Source organism: Haematobia irritans, chromosome 1 (assembly GCF_050003625.1).
Source record: "Haematobia irritans isolate KBUSLIRL chromosome 1, ASM5000362v1, whole genome shotgun sequence".
In the NCBI taxonomy this organism is placed as follows: domain Eukaryota; kingdom Metazoa; phylum Arthropoda; class Insecta; order Diptera; family Muscidae; genus Haematobia; species Haematobia irritans.
Window position 1 is genome coordinate 83871787 of NC_134397.1, and position 16469 is coordinate 83888255.

The 16469-nt window shown below is 33.9% G+C and overlaps 1 protein-coding gene across 1 annotated transcript; it reads left to right on the top strand.

Annotated features, from left to right (window-relative positions):
* The first annotated feature begins 5398 nt into the window (after positions 1–5398).
* LOC142239627 (uncharacterized) lies at positions 5399–6987 on the top strand. Its single transcript, XM_075311421.1, has 2 exons — positions 5399–6405; positions 6473–6987. Exons 1-2 carry the CDS (start codon positions 5751–5753, stop codon positions 6796–6798), a joined length of 981 nt encoding a protein of 326 aa, XP_075167536.1. The 5' UTR covers positions 5399–5750; the 3' UTR covers positions 6799–6987.
* Positions 6988–16469: the final 9482 nt, after the last annotated feature.

Genomic DNA, 16469 nt, shown 5'->3' on the forward strand with positions numbered 1-16469 from the left:
CATATATCTATGTGAGTGTGTATGTGTTTGGCAGCCACCAGGTAAACAACTTAATGGTCGTAGATCCTTCTAGCATATCTGGCGTTGCCAGAATATTGTAGTGCTACCAGAATGTTCTCGTATTGCCACACCGTCATATATAAAAGCGCTCGCATGCTGCTAACGAGTCAGTCTTAATTAAAGCGTCAAACGAATAACTTCAGTGTGAACGAATTGTAAAGTGTGAAGTCATAGTAAATAAATTGTAGATTGTCGTTATTTAGAAGAACTGTGTTTTAATTGTCGGGTAATTAAAAACGCCTAAATATAAAAACGTAACATTATTGTCGGAGATATGCTGGACAAAACCTAAATCTTTATTCACCAGAGTTTGTGCTCCAAATTCGAGAACATTAGTAATTAGTTTGAAATAATAGATAATGAAAATGAATTATTAAATATGGCTGTGAGTGTTAAACTAATCTCATCTTAAACGACCCTAATTGGCACCAAATGCAACACTAAGATGTGCTTATCGAAGACACACTCCATAGCAAATTGAATTAAAATAAGAGCCAAAAAGTATGCCACAAAAGTTGTGGCATTATTTCGCAGGAACAACTAATGTCTAAATTATAAAGGGTGATTTGTTAAGAGCTTGATAACTTTTTTTTAAAAAAAAACGCATAAAATTTGCAAAATCTCATCGGTTCTTTATTTGAAACGTTAGATTGGTCCATGACATTTACTTTTTGAAGATAATTTCATTTAAATGTTGACCGCGGCTGCGTCTTAGGTGGTCCATTCGGAAAGTCCAATTTTGGGCAACTTTTTCGAGCATTTCGGCCGGAATAGCCCGAATTTCTTCGGAAATGTTGTCTTCCAAAGCTGGAATAGTTGCTGGCTTATTTCTGTAGACTTTAGACTTGACGTAGCCCCACAAAAAATAGTCTAAAGGCGTCAAATCGCATGATCTTGGTGGCCAACTTACCGGTCCATTTCTTGAGATGAATTGTTCTCCGAAGTTTTCCCTCAAAATGGCCATAGAATCGCGAGCTGTGTGGCATGTAGCGCCATCTTGTTGAAACCACATGTCAACCAAGTTCAGTTCTTCCATTTTTGGCAACAAAAAGTTTGTTAGCATCGAACGATAGCGATCGCCATTCACCGTAACGTTGCGTCCAACAGCATCTTTGAAAAAATACGGTCCAATGATTCCACCAGCGTACAAACCACACCAAACAGTGCATTTTTCGGGATGCATGGGCAGTTCTTGAACGGCTTCTGGTTGCTCTTCACTCCAAATGCGGCAATTTTGCTTATTTACGTAGCCATTCAACCAGAAATGAGCCTCATCGCTGAACAAAATTTGTCGATAAAAAAGCGGATTTTCTGCCAACTTTTCTAGGGCCCATTCACTGAAAATTCGACGTTGTGGCAGATCGTAAGTCTATTCATGATGAAATGTCAAAGCATACTGAGCATCTTTCTCTTTGACACCATGTCTGAAATCCCACGTGATCTGTCAAATACTAATGCATGAAAATCCTAACCTCAAAAGAATCACCCTTTATATGATAGTCTGTGCAATGAAACAAATACGTATCATAGACGAAGGAAGGTATAGACATCTCAAGTGAATTCACAACGCTGTAGTTTGTCTGCACATCGTAGGCTCTTTTTCGTCTGCAATAGAGTGATTTTTTAATTTGGCTTTAATTTGTTTTCTTTCCTTTGTTTTCTTGATGAAACACCAAATATTGTAACAGCATATAAAATTCTATACATCCACACCTTTTTTGTAAGGCAAATTGACTGATTTGTACGGTAATTCTCGTTTTCAAAAAAAGAAATTGAGTCACTTAACTGCCGAAAAAAAGTTTAATATTTTTTATGAAAAATGAACTAACCCATAGTAAGAATGACCATGATTTGGCGCCAAAGATTTTTTTCATCTAGATAAGTTCATGATTTTCTTATAAATTAGTTCATGTATTGCATCGTATTTTAGTTCATTATTACTATGCTGTGGGAAGAATATACTTAAACTCATTCAAAATATTCCTGCTATCCAGAAAAATGAACAATTTTTTGGGAAACCTGTATTAAGAAATTGGTTTGAAATAAACTGTTTGTCAGTATAATTTTCAAAAAAGTAGAGAAATTGAGGAATCAAAGGTACAACAAGCCTCTATACAACTAAGAAATTTTTCGTACAAAGCAAGTCAATTTTCTATAACCACCAGTATTTTATATCAAAAAAATTTTATAATATTACACAAAACTATGGCTTATGATATACAACAAAGGAAATATTTTTATTCGTACGTTGGATGCAGTTACTTGTCGGTAGTTAGTAATTGCTTCTTCAAAAGAGTAATATTCTATGTTAATAGGACTAAAGTAATTAATTTAAATTTCCATGTTTTCTATCCATATGAAAGATATATGTGGCATAAGTTGCTATATTCAATTGAATTGTCCAATTTAATCGATTTTGGCTAACTTTTGTTGGGCGGATTTGTCTTTTAAACATCTGAAATCGCAAAGTTATACAAAATATAAGAAAAATATTATTAATTAATTAATTCTATCGTTCATATTGATTTTTAACTTACGGTTTTCAAGAGTATTTCTTAGAGCCAATAAGGATATCAGCTTAATTAGCATTAAACAGTAAGAATTGCAAGAAAACAACTCTCACCACAAAAGATACCAACAACACACAAGGAACATTCCATTGTCTCTAGAATCAAAACAACCAACAACAGCATAAATGACGCAATAACAAACACAAACAATCATACGAGATATACACAAAATGTCTCTAAAAACTCCCTCACATGATGCACTCACATTTTCCAGTAGCACGTTTATTGATTAGTTGGAATTCTATCTATAAGTTAAGGTTAAATATATACCAAATCTATGAGGAATCTATATAAAATTATATACACCCGTCAAGGATTATATTAACTACTTTTTATTCTACACTGAAAAAACAGTGAACCCACCAGGAAGAAAAATTTCGGTTAATTTTAGAAAATTTTGAATATTTTGAGAAAATTTTAACTAAACAGTATAACAAACGCTGGCATCACGCCGATGTCATAAAAATAAGTAAATATTTTTAGACAAATTCAGGAAAATTTATTAGACATAAGTAGGTTTTTTCACTTGTTAAAGAAAATTTTGTAGTTTCAAGGAAAAAATTGGAGTTCAAAATTGCAAGAATGTCTTTAGTGACATACGAAGTTCATGATGAACGCATTTGTAGTAAAATTTACAAATTTAAAGAAATATTGAACTATTTTGTGGAAGACACGAATTTAGTTAATCTTTATCCTTCATTTGTGTACATTTTTTTCCTCGGTTTTAGTTAATTTAACTAACGTACACAAAAAATTATTAGAGTAGAGGAAACTTTCTTCAAACATAATAATTCCATGAACTAAAATAATGTTAAAATGGCTTTAGTGAAATAGAGAGTTCACTTTTTTTTGAGTGTACTTTATCTAAAATTTTCAATGTGAGTAAAAACACTCCAACATATAGTAAAAAGGGAAATAATCTGTAGGTAGCCATCGTACGAATCGGTAATATCGTTAAGTTAATTTTTACTACAAAAATTTTTTTCCATACAAAATTTTTTCTTAGTAAATTGTCCACATTTCGTAGTAAGATTTTTATATTGCCCATGTATATTTATAATAGAATCAACGATGCATTAACTACTGTGTTGGAAATTTATTTAAGAAAAAATCCTTCCCATTTCGTAGTTAGTGAACTAAAAAACATTTACTGAATTTTTATAAGATTTCCTTTAGCTAAGTTAATTTTCGTTGTGGTTACGAAAAATGAACTATATTAGAGTAAATTTGTTGAACTATGTGGAAGTTAAAATGGTCCTTAAATTTACAAGACACTTTTTTTCTGTGTACTTTTCAGTCACACTTTAAATACGGAATTTGAGTGAATTAATTTAATTATACAACAAAAAACGGGTTGTGTAGAGAAGCATAATGCACACAAATTTTAAACCAGCTAATCGCTTTTAAAAATTGTTAATATATGTTCCAAATTTTCCTCAAATAAATTCTGTGGACTTATGACAAAACCCCATAAGTCGAGATAGGACAATTTCTCAAAAATTTTATGTTGTGTGTAGTTTTCGAAGGCGCATCTTTCTGTGTTTACAGATTTTTGATATATGCCCTAGATCGGGAGATATAGAGTCGTGAAAAACAACATAACTCGCGAATTTTTAAGTTTAGTTTTGACAAAACAACATATCTCGTTTTATGTTGCAAAACGTATTCGGAATAATTCTAACGTACTTTTGACAAAACAACACAAGTCCACATATGTTTTTTGTATTTGACAAAATATTTTATGACAAAACAACATATCTCGAGTCGTCGTGTTTTATCGAATAAAATTTCAATATAAACGCGAACATAACTGCAGTTGTGTTGTTTTCTTAGTCAGTCGATGATCAGCATTCAATGCGACAAATCAACATAGGAAGACTTATGTGCTTTTGTCACATGCAATTTTGTTTTGTGTCCCTAACATAAGTCGAATAATGGTGTTTTGTCGTGGGGCTAATTATGAAATATAGACACTTTGGTAAAAGATATGTTGTTCTTGAATGAGAAATATAACAAGAGGAAGAATACTTGCTGCTTTCGCACAAAATCAAAATAAATCAATCGAAACGGAAACTAAAATGAGTTTGTATGGGGAAACAAAGGGCGTGGATGTAGATGAGAGAATGTCCAAAGACATGTTTGACGCAGACTCGATGGACAAAAATAAAAGCAATTTGGACTATGAAGCCGACCCCTTCCATGAGACTGATTATGATGACTCGGATTATGTACCGGATTCAGAGGATTGCCTCAATACTACAACAGAGAGCAACCGAGAAATTGCAGCATCTATAGCGACAAACCTGAAAAACTTAGAGTCAGTAGAAATCGATGAAACTCTCATGTTGGATAATGAATCATCCTTGTCATTTAAGAAAGCTAACAAACGAAATAAAAACCTCGGAAAAGAATATGTGACTTACAAAAATAAAATTGTTCCCGCTAAAGAAACTAAACCCCTTAAAAAATGCAGAAATCGTTGCTCTACAAAAATTTCATTTGACGAACAACAGAATATTTTTAAAATGTATTGGGGTCTTGGAACATATAATAAACGTAGACAGTATTTATCAGGCTTAATCGAAGCTGAAGCAAAAAAAAACTGGAAAAACTAATAGTTCTAAGAACAGACTATATAATTTTTTATATAACGTCGACGTTAAAAGTCAACGTGTAAGAGTTTGTAGACAATGCTTTATACGTATTTTTGATGAGACTGCGGAATCTATCAGAACCATAAACCGGAGTAAGGTTGCGGGGTCTAATCAACTTGTTCAAATTGACAAGAGAGGACAACATATTCCGTCGCACAAATTACCAGTCCAAAAGTATCAAGAAGTTCTGGAACATATAAATAGTTTTCCTAAATATGAGAGCCACTACAGCCGTCGTCACACGAAGCAAGTTTATTTTCAATGTAACCTAAGCGTATCTGAGTTATATAGGTTGTACACTGAAAAATGTATTGAGCCAGTTTCAGCTGCGACATATAGAGAAATATTCCAGAAACTTAATATTAAGTTTAAGAAGCCTTATCTAGACGTGTGCAACGTCTGTGAAAGATTAAGAGTGGATATTTGTAATGCAAGCAACAACGATGATCAATTGGCTCTTCTTAAAATGCAGCAAGAAGTACATCATACTGAAGCAGACATGGCATATGATTCTAAAAATAAGGATAAAACGTTGTCTTTGAAAAACAAATCTGTCAAAATGTATACATTTGATCTTCAACAGTGTTTGCCAACACCGCATTTAAATGCTTCGGTTTTCTTTTATAAAAGACCATTGTGGACCTTTAATTTAACAATCCACGATGGAGAAACTAATATGGCTTCATGTTTCGTTTGGAATGAAACAATAGCTAAGCGTGGAGCCAATGAGATATCGTCGTGCATATTCAAATTCCTAAAAAAAATACCGAACTATGTAAAACATATAATTTTATACAGCGATTCTTGCCCAGGCCAAAATCGGAATTCGTATATCTGCGCAATGTTTGAACAAGTTCTGCTGGAGAATCCAAACTTTGAAATTATTGATCACAAGTTTTTAGTAGTAGGACATACTCATATGGAATGCGATACCGTCCATTCTCAAATAGAAAAAAAGAAACGAAAGTGTGTTAACTGTATACACCATCCACATGATTGGGCTACTTTAATTTCAACCACAAGCCACAAATATAGTGCTGTTGAAATGGCACAAGAAGAATTTTTCGACTTCGGAACGCTATTGAAGGACAAATATTCTTGGACGAATAAAAATAACTCAGGTAAGTTTAATAAAATCATTAATTTTATAAATACGTAAAAATACTATCTAATTCTTCTACAATACAGGCGATAAATTTCAATGGAAGGACGTGCGTTGGCTACGGTATGAAAGTTCCAAATTAGGAACCATTCAATATAAATTATCCTTGAATATGGACGAAGAATTTAAGGATTTGGTAATAACTCGACGGGGAAAGAAAAAAATAGATGTTGAACTAAATCAATGTTACTCTGGGCCACTCCCTATTTCATTAAATAAAAAACGGGACTTACAATCCATTCTGCCGTTCATCAGTGCAGAATTTCACGATTTTTACAACAACCTGCTTTCTGAAGGCGAACAAGAAGTTGAAGTTGATTTGGACTTAGATGATTCAATACATACAAAGTAGATTAGTTTTCGAGTTAAGTTTTGATATGAATCCAATATTTTTAAGTTTTTAAACATGAATGAATTCAAATTATTTCCCTCCATTTCATTATTTTTTTTAATTAAATCTAAGCATTGAACTTGACTTTTATATATTGGTTATGTTCAAATGAATTAATAAAATGCCGAATTCCCTATGCAAAACAACACATATCACACATTTTTTATTATTTTAGTTTCATAAAACCCCGTAAGTCGAGATATGTTGTAAACTATTGATTTCCTTTTTTTTGACAAAACACCATAAGTAGAGATATGTTATTTTTTAAAATAAAATATCATTTGACAAAACAACATAAGTGAGTAATTGGTAATTTTCTCTGGATCGGGGGGTGCTAGGTGGATTTGGTAAAGTAGAAAAATAAGCTATTAAAAAGGTCCATCACATAAATATTAAACATTTTCTAGATGTTTTCTACAGCAGTTTTTGTGGCCCCTTAACGGTGTATTTTCGCTCTCCTGTAAAATTGAGGTTTTAGACTTATGGGGTTTTGTCATAAATCCACAGAATTGTTGATTATTTACAGACCTTTTAAAACTTTTACGCAGACAATGATTGTAATAAATTAAATGTTTGCTACCATGAGTTGTAAACATCTCTCCAAAATATGTTTTTGCCAACCCTGTTATGAACAAAAATTTTTATTAGAGGTGCATACCAACGAATCTGAAAAAAAAACAAAGACAATAACGTAGGAAGATGGGAAATTGGCTACTGAGCACATCAAACCATTTACCGTGTTAGGTCCATACTTTTCGTTTATCGAACCAAACGCGTATACGACAAGTATTGACATAGCATTAAAATGCAAATACAAAGAAATTAAGTGCAGGAAATAAATTTCCATAAAGGGGAAAATGTAATTGTTTGTTGTTGACTAAAATTTAACATTGTTTCATTAAGAAAATTAAGTTTTTCATTTAAAAAATAAAAACGAAAAACAAATAAAAAAAATTACAAACATGTATGGCACTAACACTGTCAATACAACATTTGGTGTGACGCATGCCAATTTCCCATCTTCCTACGTTATTGTCTTTGGAAAAAGTGACCAGCGCATAAACAGTCTAATCTCGCGAAACGACAATGATCAACTGAAACTGACCTATTATTTTAACGAAAGGGAAATTATTTGGTTCAACCCCATTAATTCGCTGTTGAAATTCTTATTTAAAGCCAAAGAGCCATCTACATGTCATACTTATAAATTATTTTAGACTGACACCTAGCAGTAAATACCGTTAGATGGACGCAAATAATTTTCATTATACAATGCAAATAAAATGTCTCCAGAGGGAGCAGCTGTTTTATTACGTTTTTTTTACATTTTACTCTAGCAGTTAATAGCGTACCGTAACACCATTAGATGGGAACAAATAATTAACTTTGCACAATAAATCTAAAATGTCTCCACCTTCCTTGGTCTATGGTAGTAACACCACTAGATGGACACAAATAATTTACTTTTCACAATGAATCTAAAATGTATCCAGACATTTTACACAGAAAAAATAGGGGGTTCTGATAAAGCGTAAATTATCGTGTGTTTGCGCCATCTAACTGGTAATAGATGCATTTTAAAATAATATCTTCCCTGAATCGCGCCACCTACTTTTCGGTCACATTTTTAAATCCTGAATTTGAGTGAATTAATTGAAGTCTACAACAAAAAACGGGTTGTGTATAGAGTGTAGAGAAGCATAATGCACACAAATTTTAAACCAGCTAATCGCTTTTACAAATTGTTAATATTTGTTCCAAATTTTCCTCAAATAAATTGTTGATTATTTACAGACCTGTTAAAACGTTTACGCATACAATGATTGTAATAAATTAAATGTTTGCCACCCTGAGTTGTCAACATCTCTCCAAAATATGCTTTTGGCAACCCTGTTATGAACAAACATTTTCATTAGAGGTGCGTACCAGCTTACGAAATTCAACGTTACCGAAAATTTCGTTAGCATAAATAGCAATGTATTTCTTATGGGAACGAAATGTTTCGCTAGAGGTGCATACCGGCCTTAAGATACAATTCATCTTTCAATTTACGAACTTGACAAACATTAAATTATGGATTCTTTACATTTTTTCACCGTGTAAAATCAAAGTCCATCATAAGCGCAACTTAAAATTCCAAATTCAAACTCGAATTCATGTATGTGCCAAGAAAAACGAATAACTTTTTTACAATTTGAATAAATTTCAGGCCAAACTTTTGAACCTACTAATTATTGAAAATCAAGCCATCTTTGTTCACAAATTTAAGCAAATAAAGGTGAAACTTTAGCCTCTGGGGACAATTAAGTGCATATCGGGTGAAAGATATATATTGTTACGAATTAGATATTTCTACATTTAAGTTTATTTAAATTAGTTTCGTTAATTTAAAATTTCAAATTGTAAAGATGACTTGTTAAAATCATCTCTTTATTTTCTAGTACTTTCCGAAACATCTTTTATGTTCTTAGCAAAGACAATAAACTTAGGAAGATGGGAAATTGGCTGCTGAGGACATCAAACAAGCAAATAAAAGAAATTACAAACATGTATGGACCTAGCGCCGTCAATGTAACATTTGGTATGACGCAAGCCAATTTCCCATCGTCTAAAGGTATTGGTTTTGGTTCTTAGTTTCTTATTCTCTCATTGTAACCAAAGACAATAAATTGTAGGAAGATAGGAAATTGGCTACTGAGGAGATCAAACCATTTACCGTGTTAGTTTCATACTCGAACCAAACGCGTATACGACAAGTATTGACATAGCATTAAAATGCAAATAAAAAGAAATTAAGTGACGAAATAAATTTCCTTAAACGGGAAAGTGTAATTTTTTTGTTTGCCAAAATTTAACTTTATTTCATTAACAAAATTAAGTTTTTCATTTAAAATATAAAAACGAAAAACAAAAAAACAAGTATATACGGCCGTAAGTTCGGCCAGGCCGAAGCTTATGTACCCTCCATCATGGATTGCGTAGAAATTTCTTCTAAACACTGCCATCCACAATCGAATTACTTAAGTTGCGGTAACGCTTGCCGATGGCAAGGTATCTTAAAACCTCCTAACACCATCTTCTAAATTGTATGACAAAATTTTCCATAGAAAGAAAATTTTGACAAAAATTTCTACAGAAATAAAATTTTAACAAAATTTTCTATAGAAATAAACTTTTGACAAAATTTTCTATAGAAATAAAATCTTGGTAGATTATATTTGCTCGAGAGGCAACCATGATTATGAACCGAATAAAATTTGAAATAAAATTTTGACAAAATTTTCTGTAGAAATAAAATTTTGACAATGATGAAAATTTTATTATGAACCGAATAATATTTTAACAAAATTTTCTCTAGAAATAAAATTTTGACAAAATTTTCTATAGAAATAAAATTTTGACAAAATTTTCTATAGAAATAAAATTTTGACAAAATTTTCTATAGAAAAAAATTTTGGTAGATTATTTTTGGCTCTAGTGGCAACCATGATTATGGACCGATATGGACCAATTTTTGTGTGATTGGACCAATTTTGGTATGGTTGTTAACGACCATATACTAACACCACGTTCCTAATTTGAACCGGATAGGATGAATTTTGCTCCTCCAAGAGGCTCCGGAGGTCAAATCTGGAGAACGTTTTATATGGGGGCTATATATAATTATGGACCGATATGGACCAATTCTGGCACGGTAGTTAAAGATCATATACTAACACCATGTTCCAAATTACAACCGGATTGGATGAAATTTGCTTCTCTTGGAGACTTCGCAAGCCAGATCTGGGGATCGTTTTATATGGGGGCTATATATAATTACGAACCGATGTGGACCAATTTTTGCATGGTTGTTAGAGACCATATACCAATATCATGTACCAAATTTCAGGCGGATCGGATGAAATTTGCTTCTCTTTGAGGCTCCGCAACCCAAATCTGGGGATCGGTTTATATGGGCGCTTTATATAATTATGGACCGATGTGGACCAATTTTTGCATGGTTGTTAGAGACCATATACCAATACCATGTACCAAAATTCAGCCGGATCGGATGCAATTTGCTTCTCTTTGAGGCTTTGCAAGCCAAATCTGGAGATCGGTTTATATGGGCGGTATATATAATTATGGACCGATGTGGACCAATTTTTGCACGGTTGGTAGAGACAATATACCAACACCATGTACCAAATTTCAGCCGGATCGGATGAAATATGCTTCTCTTAGAAGCTCCACAAGCCAAATCTGGGGATCGGTTTATATGGGGACTATATATAATTAAGGACCGATATGGACCAATTTTTGCATGGTTGTTAAAGACCATATACCAACATCATGTACCAAATTTCAGCCGGATAGGATGAAATTTGCTTCTCTTTTAGGCTCCGCAAGCCAAATCTGGGGATCGGTTTATATGGGGGCTATATATAATTATGGACCGATGTGGACCAATTTTTGCACGGTTGTTAGAGACCATATACCAACACCATGTACCAAATTTCAGCCGGATCGGATGAAATATGCTTCTCTTAGAGGCTCCACAAGCTAAATCTGGGGATCGGTTTATATGGGGGCTATATATAATTATGGACCGATATGGACCAATTTTTGCATGGTTGTTAGAGACCATATACCAACATCATGTACCAAATTTCAGCCGGATCGGATGAAATTTGCTTCTCTTTTAGGCTCCGAAGTCAAATCTGGGGATCGGTTTATATGGGGGCTACATATAATTATGGACCGATGTGGACCAATTTTTGCATGGTTAGTAGAGACCATATACTAACAGCATGTACCAAATTTCAGCCGAATCGGATGAAATTTGCTTCTCTTAGAGCCATCGCAAGCCAAATTTGGGGGTCCGTTTATATGGGGGCTATACGTAAAAGTGGACCGATATGGACCAATTTTTGCATGGTTGTTAGAGACCATATACCAACACCATATACCAAATTTCAGCCGGATCGGATGAAATATGCTTCTGTTAGAGGCTCTACAAGCCAAATCTGAGGGTCCCTTTATATGGGGGCTATACCTAAAAGTGGACCGATATGGCCCATTTTCAATACCATCCGACCTACATCAATAACAACTACTTGTGCCAAGTTTCAAGTCGATAGCTTGTTTCGTTCGGAAGTTAGCGTGATTTCAACAGACGGACGGACGGACGGACGGACGGACATGCTTAGATCGACTCAGAATTTCACCACGACCCAGAATATATATACTTTATGGGGTCTTAGAGCAATATTTCGATGTGTTACAAACGGAATGACAAAGTTAATATACCCCCATCCTATGATGGAGGGTATAAAAATACAAACATGTATGGAACTAACCCCTTTTGTTTTGTTATCTTCATTGCTTATTGTTATTGTTGTAGTAACATGAGCATAACCATTTGCAGATAAATTACGAGATATTTGATGGTTGTAGTCAAGACTATGAGCGACAGACGCGACGAAGTGATTGTAGATTGTTTTTGATGGTTGTAGGCAAAACTAGCCAGAATGTTCGAAATCGTCATATCGCGGTATATAAACCCCTGACAGAGGGAGCTGTCAAGTCAGTTGTTATCAAGAGCTCGAGTTGTAACGTAGTGGGAGTGCTAAGTGAAATTTATCAGTGAAGCAAATAAATTGTAGATTGTCGTTATTGAAAAGAACTGTGTTTTTAATTGTCGGGTTAATAAACACGCCTCAATATAAAAACGTAACAATATTTTTACGTTTTTATATTGAGGCGTCTTTAATAAACCGACAATTAAAACACTGTCCTTTTCAATAACAATAACCTACAATTTATTCACTTAAAGACTTTTTACTAGTTTGATCACACTTCGATGGTGTTAACTTGACGTTTGCTTTACGACTGACCTACTGGCTCCCTCAGTCCATTCTTTATATACCGAGTTCACGACGATTTGGAATATTCTGGCAAGATGGTTATAGAATAGACTATATCCATCTTGTGTGTCTGTCTAGTCTTGTCCACAATCATCTAGAATAATCTACAAGCCTAGAATAATTCATCTACTATTTGTCACACACATACACTATATGTCTGGTTATGCTCATATTACTACGCCAATAACAATAGGCAATGAGAATTACAAAACAAAAAGAGATTGTTTTACTCAAAAACCATAGATTACACAAGGGAACAATGGTTCTGTTGATTAAGAACTGAATATCCTTTTAAAGGTTATTTGGGACGCTGAATTACAATCTGCACTTGTTTTTTTTTCTATCAGCTCGATTTTTCGAGATATACTGTTATGATCAAAGTTAAGGTACTTCCGCTACATATATTGGAATAACATGAACTTGTGGTGTTGTTCACGACTGAATTGATATAAATCGCGATTTCCGTATAAAAATAACATTTTCTAATGGATAAGTGTTTGTATGTAATAAGTTAGTTATAGTTAGGGTATAATAAGTTTTTGCATTTGTATGTAACGCCAAGAAGGAAAAGTCTGAGACCCACCGTCTAGTATACCAAACGTCTTAGGATTAAATTCTGAGTCGATTTAGCGATGTCCGTCTGTCTGTCCGTCCGCCCGTCTGTCTGTTCATATATTTTTGTGTGCAAAGTACAGGTCGCAGTTCAAGTCCGATCGTCCTCAAATTTCTTGGGACAAAGACAATCGCTATTGCTTTTGGAAAACATCGGTTCAAATTTAGATATAGCTGCTATATATCCGGTCTGATCACAATTGGCGTGTTTATCAACCGATGTTCTTCAAATTCCGTACATCCGAATATTTTATTAGTCTCGCAAAACTTGCAAAATATCACCCAAATCGGTTCAGATTTAGATATAGCTCTCATATATATCTTTCGTCCGATTTAGACTCATATGACCACAGAGGCCAAAGTTTACTACCGATTTTCGTGAAATTTTGCAGAGATAGCAGAATTATTATTCAACTATGCGTGTCAAATTTAGTCAAAATCTGTTCAGATTATACTCCAGAGTTGGGGAAATATAGTAGACTGTTTCATATTTTAGACACATTTTCTATGGGATTTTCCTCCAATTAACTGGATAGCGTTAGCCAATTTAAATTTTAACTCTAGAGATGTTGTACACAGAGAATACAGATATGTTGTGACAACCGAATTTATTGCCAACCTCCTTTTGGCAGTTGCAGCATAGATCAATTAAGGTATAGACATCTCAAGTGAATTCACAGCGCTGTAGTTTGTCTGCACACCGTAGAGGGCTCTTTTACGTCTGCAATTGAGTGATGCAATTGAATGGAATGACTGCGCTCTGCAAATAAACAAAACCATGGTGAATTATCAAGGTATGTCTCTATTTTAATTGGTCTATGGTTGCAGACTATCAGTTGGCAGTTGTGTCACCCGAATGATTCGATTGACACAACTAATACAACATATGGTGTTGGTTGGGTCAGCCGACGACATCGGTTGTAGTTACCATCATTATTCGGTTGTGTTGCCCAACCTTAATAATACTTATGACCGAATTAAAAATCAATTCCTTCCCAATGAAATATTATATTTGTTTATTTAAATTGATGTATATTGGTACAAATATATAAAAATATAATGTTTTTGATATCAAAAGATGAAAATTGCATTTACATTTTTTAGCGCTTCATAACCAAATCAGCTCATATACCCTTCCCCATGAATTGGAGAAATCATCCTATGCGGCAAAAAGCTTTGCTAAAAACAAAATAAAAATTGACTAATAAAATGATTCGTATATTTTCGTCTCGAAAATAGCTAAATACGACAGGAAGATCGACCGCGCCGAATTTTAAATACCCAATACCATGGAGGGCTTATAACAAATTTTCCATATCGCAATATACAGTTGCGGTCAAAATAATAGCAGTGTACATTACGTTCATACATAGGTGTTAATATTTTTCTTTCAATACATATTTTAATTGCCCTTACTGTATGTACCGTTAGTATTGACGATTGTCAAAAACAATTGAGCGTCTATACGGATTTGTTGTTGTTGTTATTGTAGAAATGGCGTTCATTTCTGAAACGTGTTTAATTAAGTGCAGTCACAATAATAGCAGCGCTAAAATAAAATTTCGATAAATCTTACCGGATCAAAGTTTTTGGATATTTTTCGTGTCAAAAGTAATTAATTATAGTATTAATTTTACAGTTTCGAAATAATATAATAATATTTAATGTTTTTAGTGGGACGAGGAAAACATTGTTCTGCGGAAAAGCGAAATCTCATAAGAAAGCTTGTTAATGAAGGGAAAACATATAAGGAGATACAAAATTTACTTGAGTGCTCGGCTAAAATGATTAGAAATGCACTTACTTATGAAACAAAACCAGAAACACGTGGAAGAAAGACGATAGTAACTCAGTCCACAGAATGGCGCATAGTAAAGGCTAGCTTTAAAAATCCCCAAACACCAGCGACTGAGATAAGAGACAATGTTTGTCCATCCATAAGTGTTGAAACTGTCAGGAGAGTACTTCGAAACCATAACCTCAATGCTAGAAGCCCAAGAAAGGTGCCCCTCTTACGAAAAATACATGTAGCAAAGAGGATAAGTTTCGCAAAAGTTCATCTGGAATGGCCAATTGAAAAGTGGAGAAATATATTATGGTCAGATGAATCTAAGATTGTTTTGTACGGTGGAACAGGATCCAGGAAGTATGTATGACGTCCCCCGAATAAAGAATATGATCCCCGGTATACAACAAAAACTATAAAACACGGTGGGTCAAGCATAATGATTTGGGCATGTTTTTCGTACTATGGTGTAGGCCCAATTTACTGGATTCAAAACACAATGGATGCTGCGCAGTATGTTGAGATACTTCAAAATATTATGTTACCATATGCCCAGTATGAAATGCCACTAAAATGGATCTTCCAACAGGACAATGATCCAAAACATACTAGTCGGTTGGCAAAAAAATGGTTTCAGGATAACAGTGTAGATGTTATGGAATGGCCAGCGCAGTCACCAGATCTCAACCCAATTGAGAATTTATGGTGCGACGTCAAAAATACTGTCGCTGCTTTAAAACCTAAGAACAATCGCGAACTTTGGACCGTTACAAGAGAAGCTTGGGAAAAAATACCCAACGAGAGATGTTCAGCATTAATAAATTCAATGCGGCGCCGCTGTGCAGCCGTCTTGCGAAACAAAGGCCATGCAACAAAATATTAAATTAGCATAAATAAAATACTATTATTTATATTAGTATAAGAAGTAAATTCCGTAACATAAGTTTTAGAATATTTTCAGTTTTTAATGTCACTGCTATTTTTTAGACCGCCCCAATTCGTATCTGTTTTCATTTCTATGAAAATATATCGAAATTGGTAACACATTTGATTCTGGTTCGTCGACAAAACATAAGTACACAATAACTGTATACTATAAAAATAATAATAATTATGAATTTAAAACAAACAAGGAAGTTTTGCTCTGGATAGTTACTTGAAGCGCAGCACTGCTATTATTTTGACCGCAGCTGTATAACTAACATCTATTGAAATGGAGGACTTCCGTCCTATGACAAGTCATGTTAAATTCATCGCTTCTGCGTCAATTTTGCACCAATTCCGGGTCCAAAAAAGAACATTTCCATTACTTTTTTGGCGACGCTTTT

Coding starts and splice junctions, on each gene's coding strand:
- LOC142239627 (XM_075311421.1), top strand. CDS start 5,751: ATGCAGCAAGAAGTACATCATACTGAAGCAGACATGGCATATGATTCT. Junction 6,406..6,472: donor GACGAATAAAAATAACTCAG/GTAAGTTTAATA, acceptor TCTACAATACAG/GCGATAAATTTCAATGGAAG.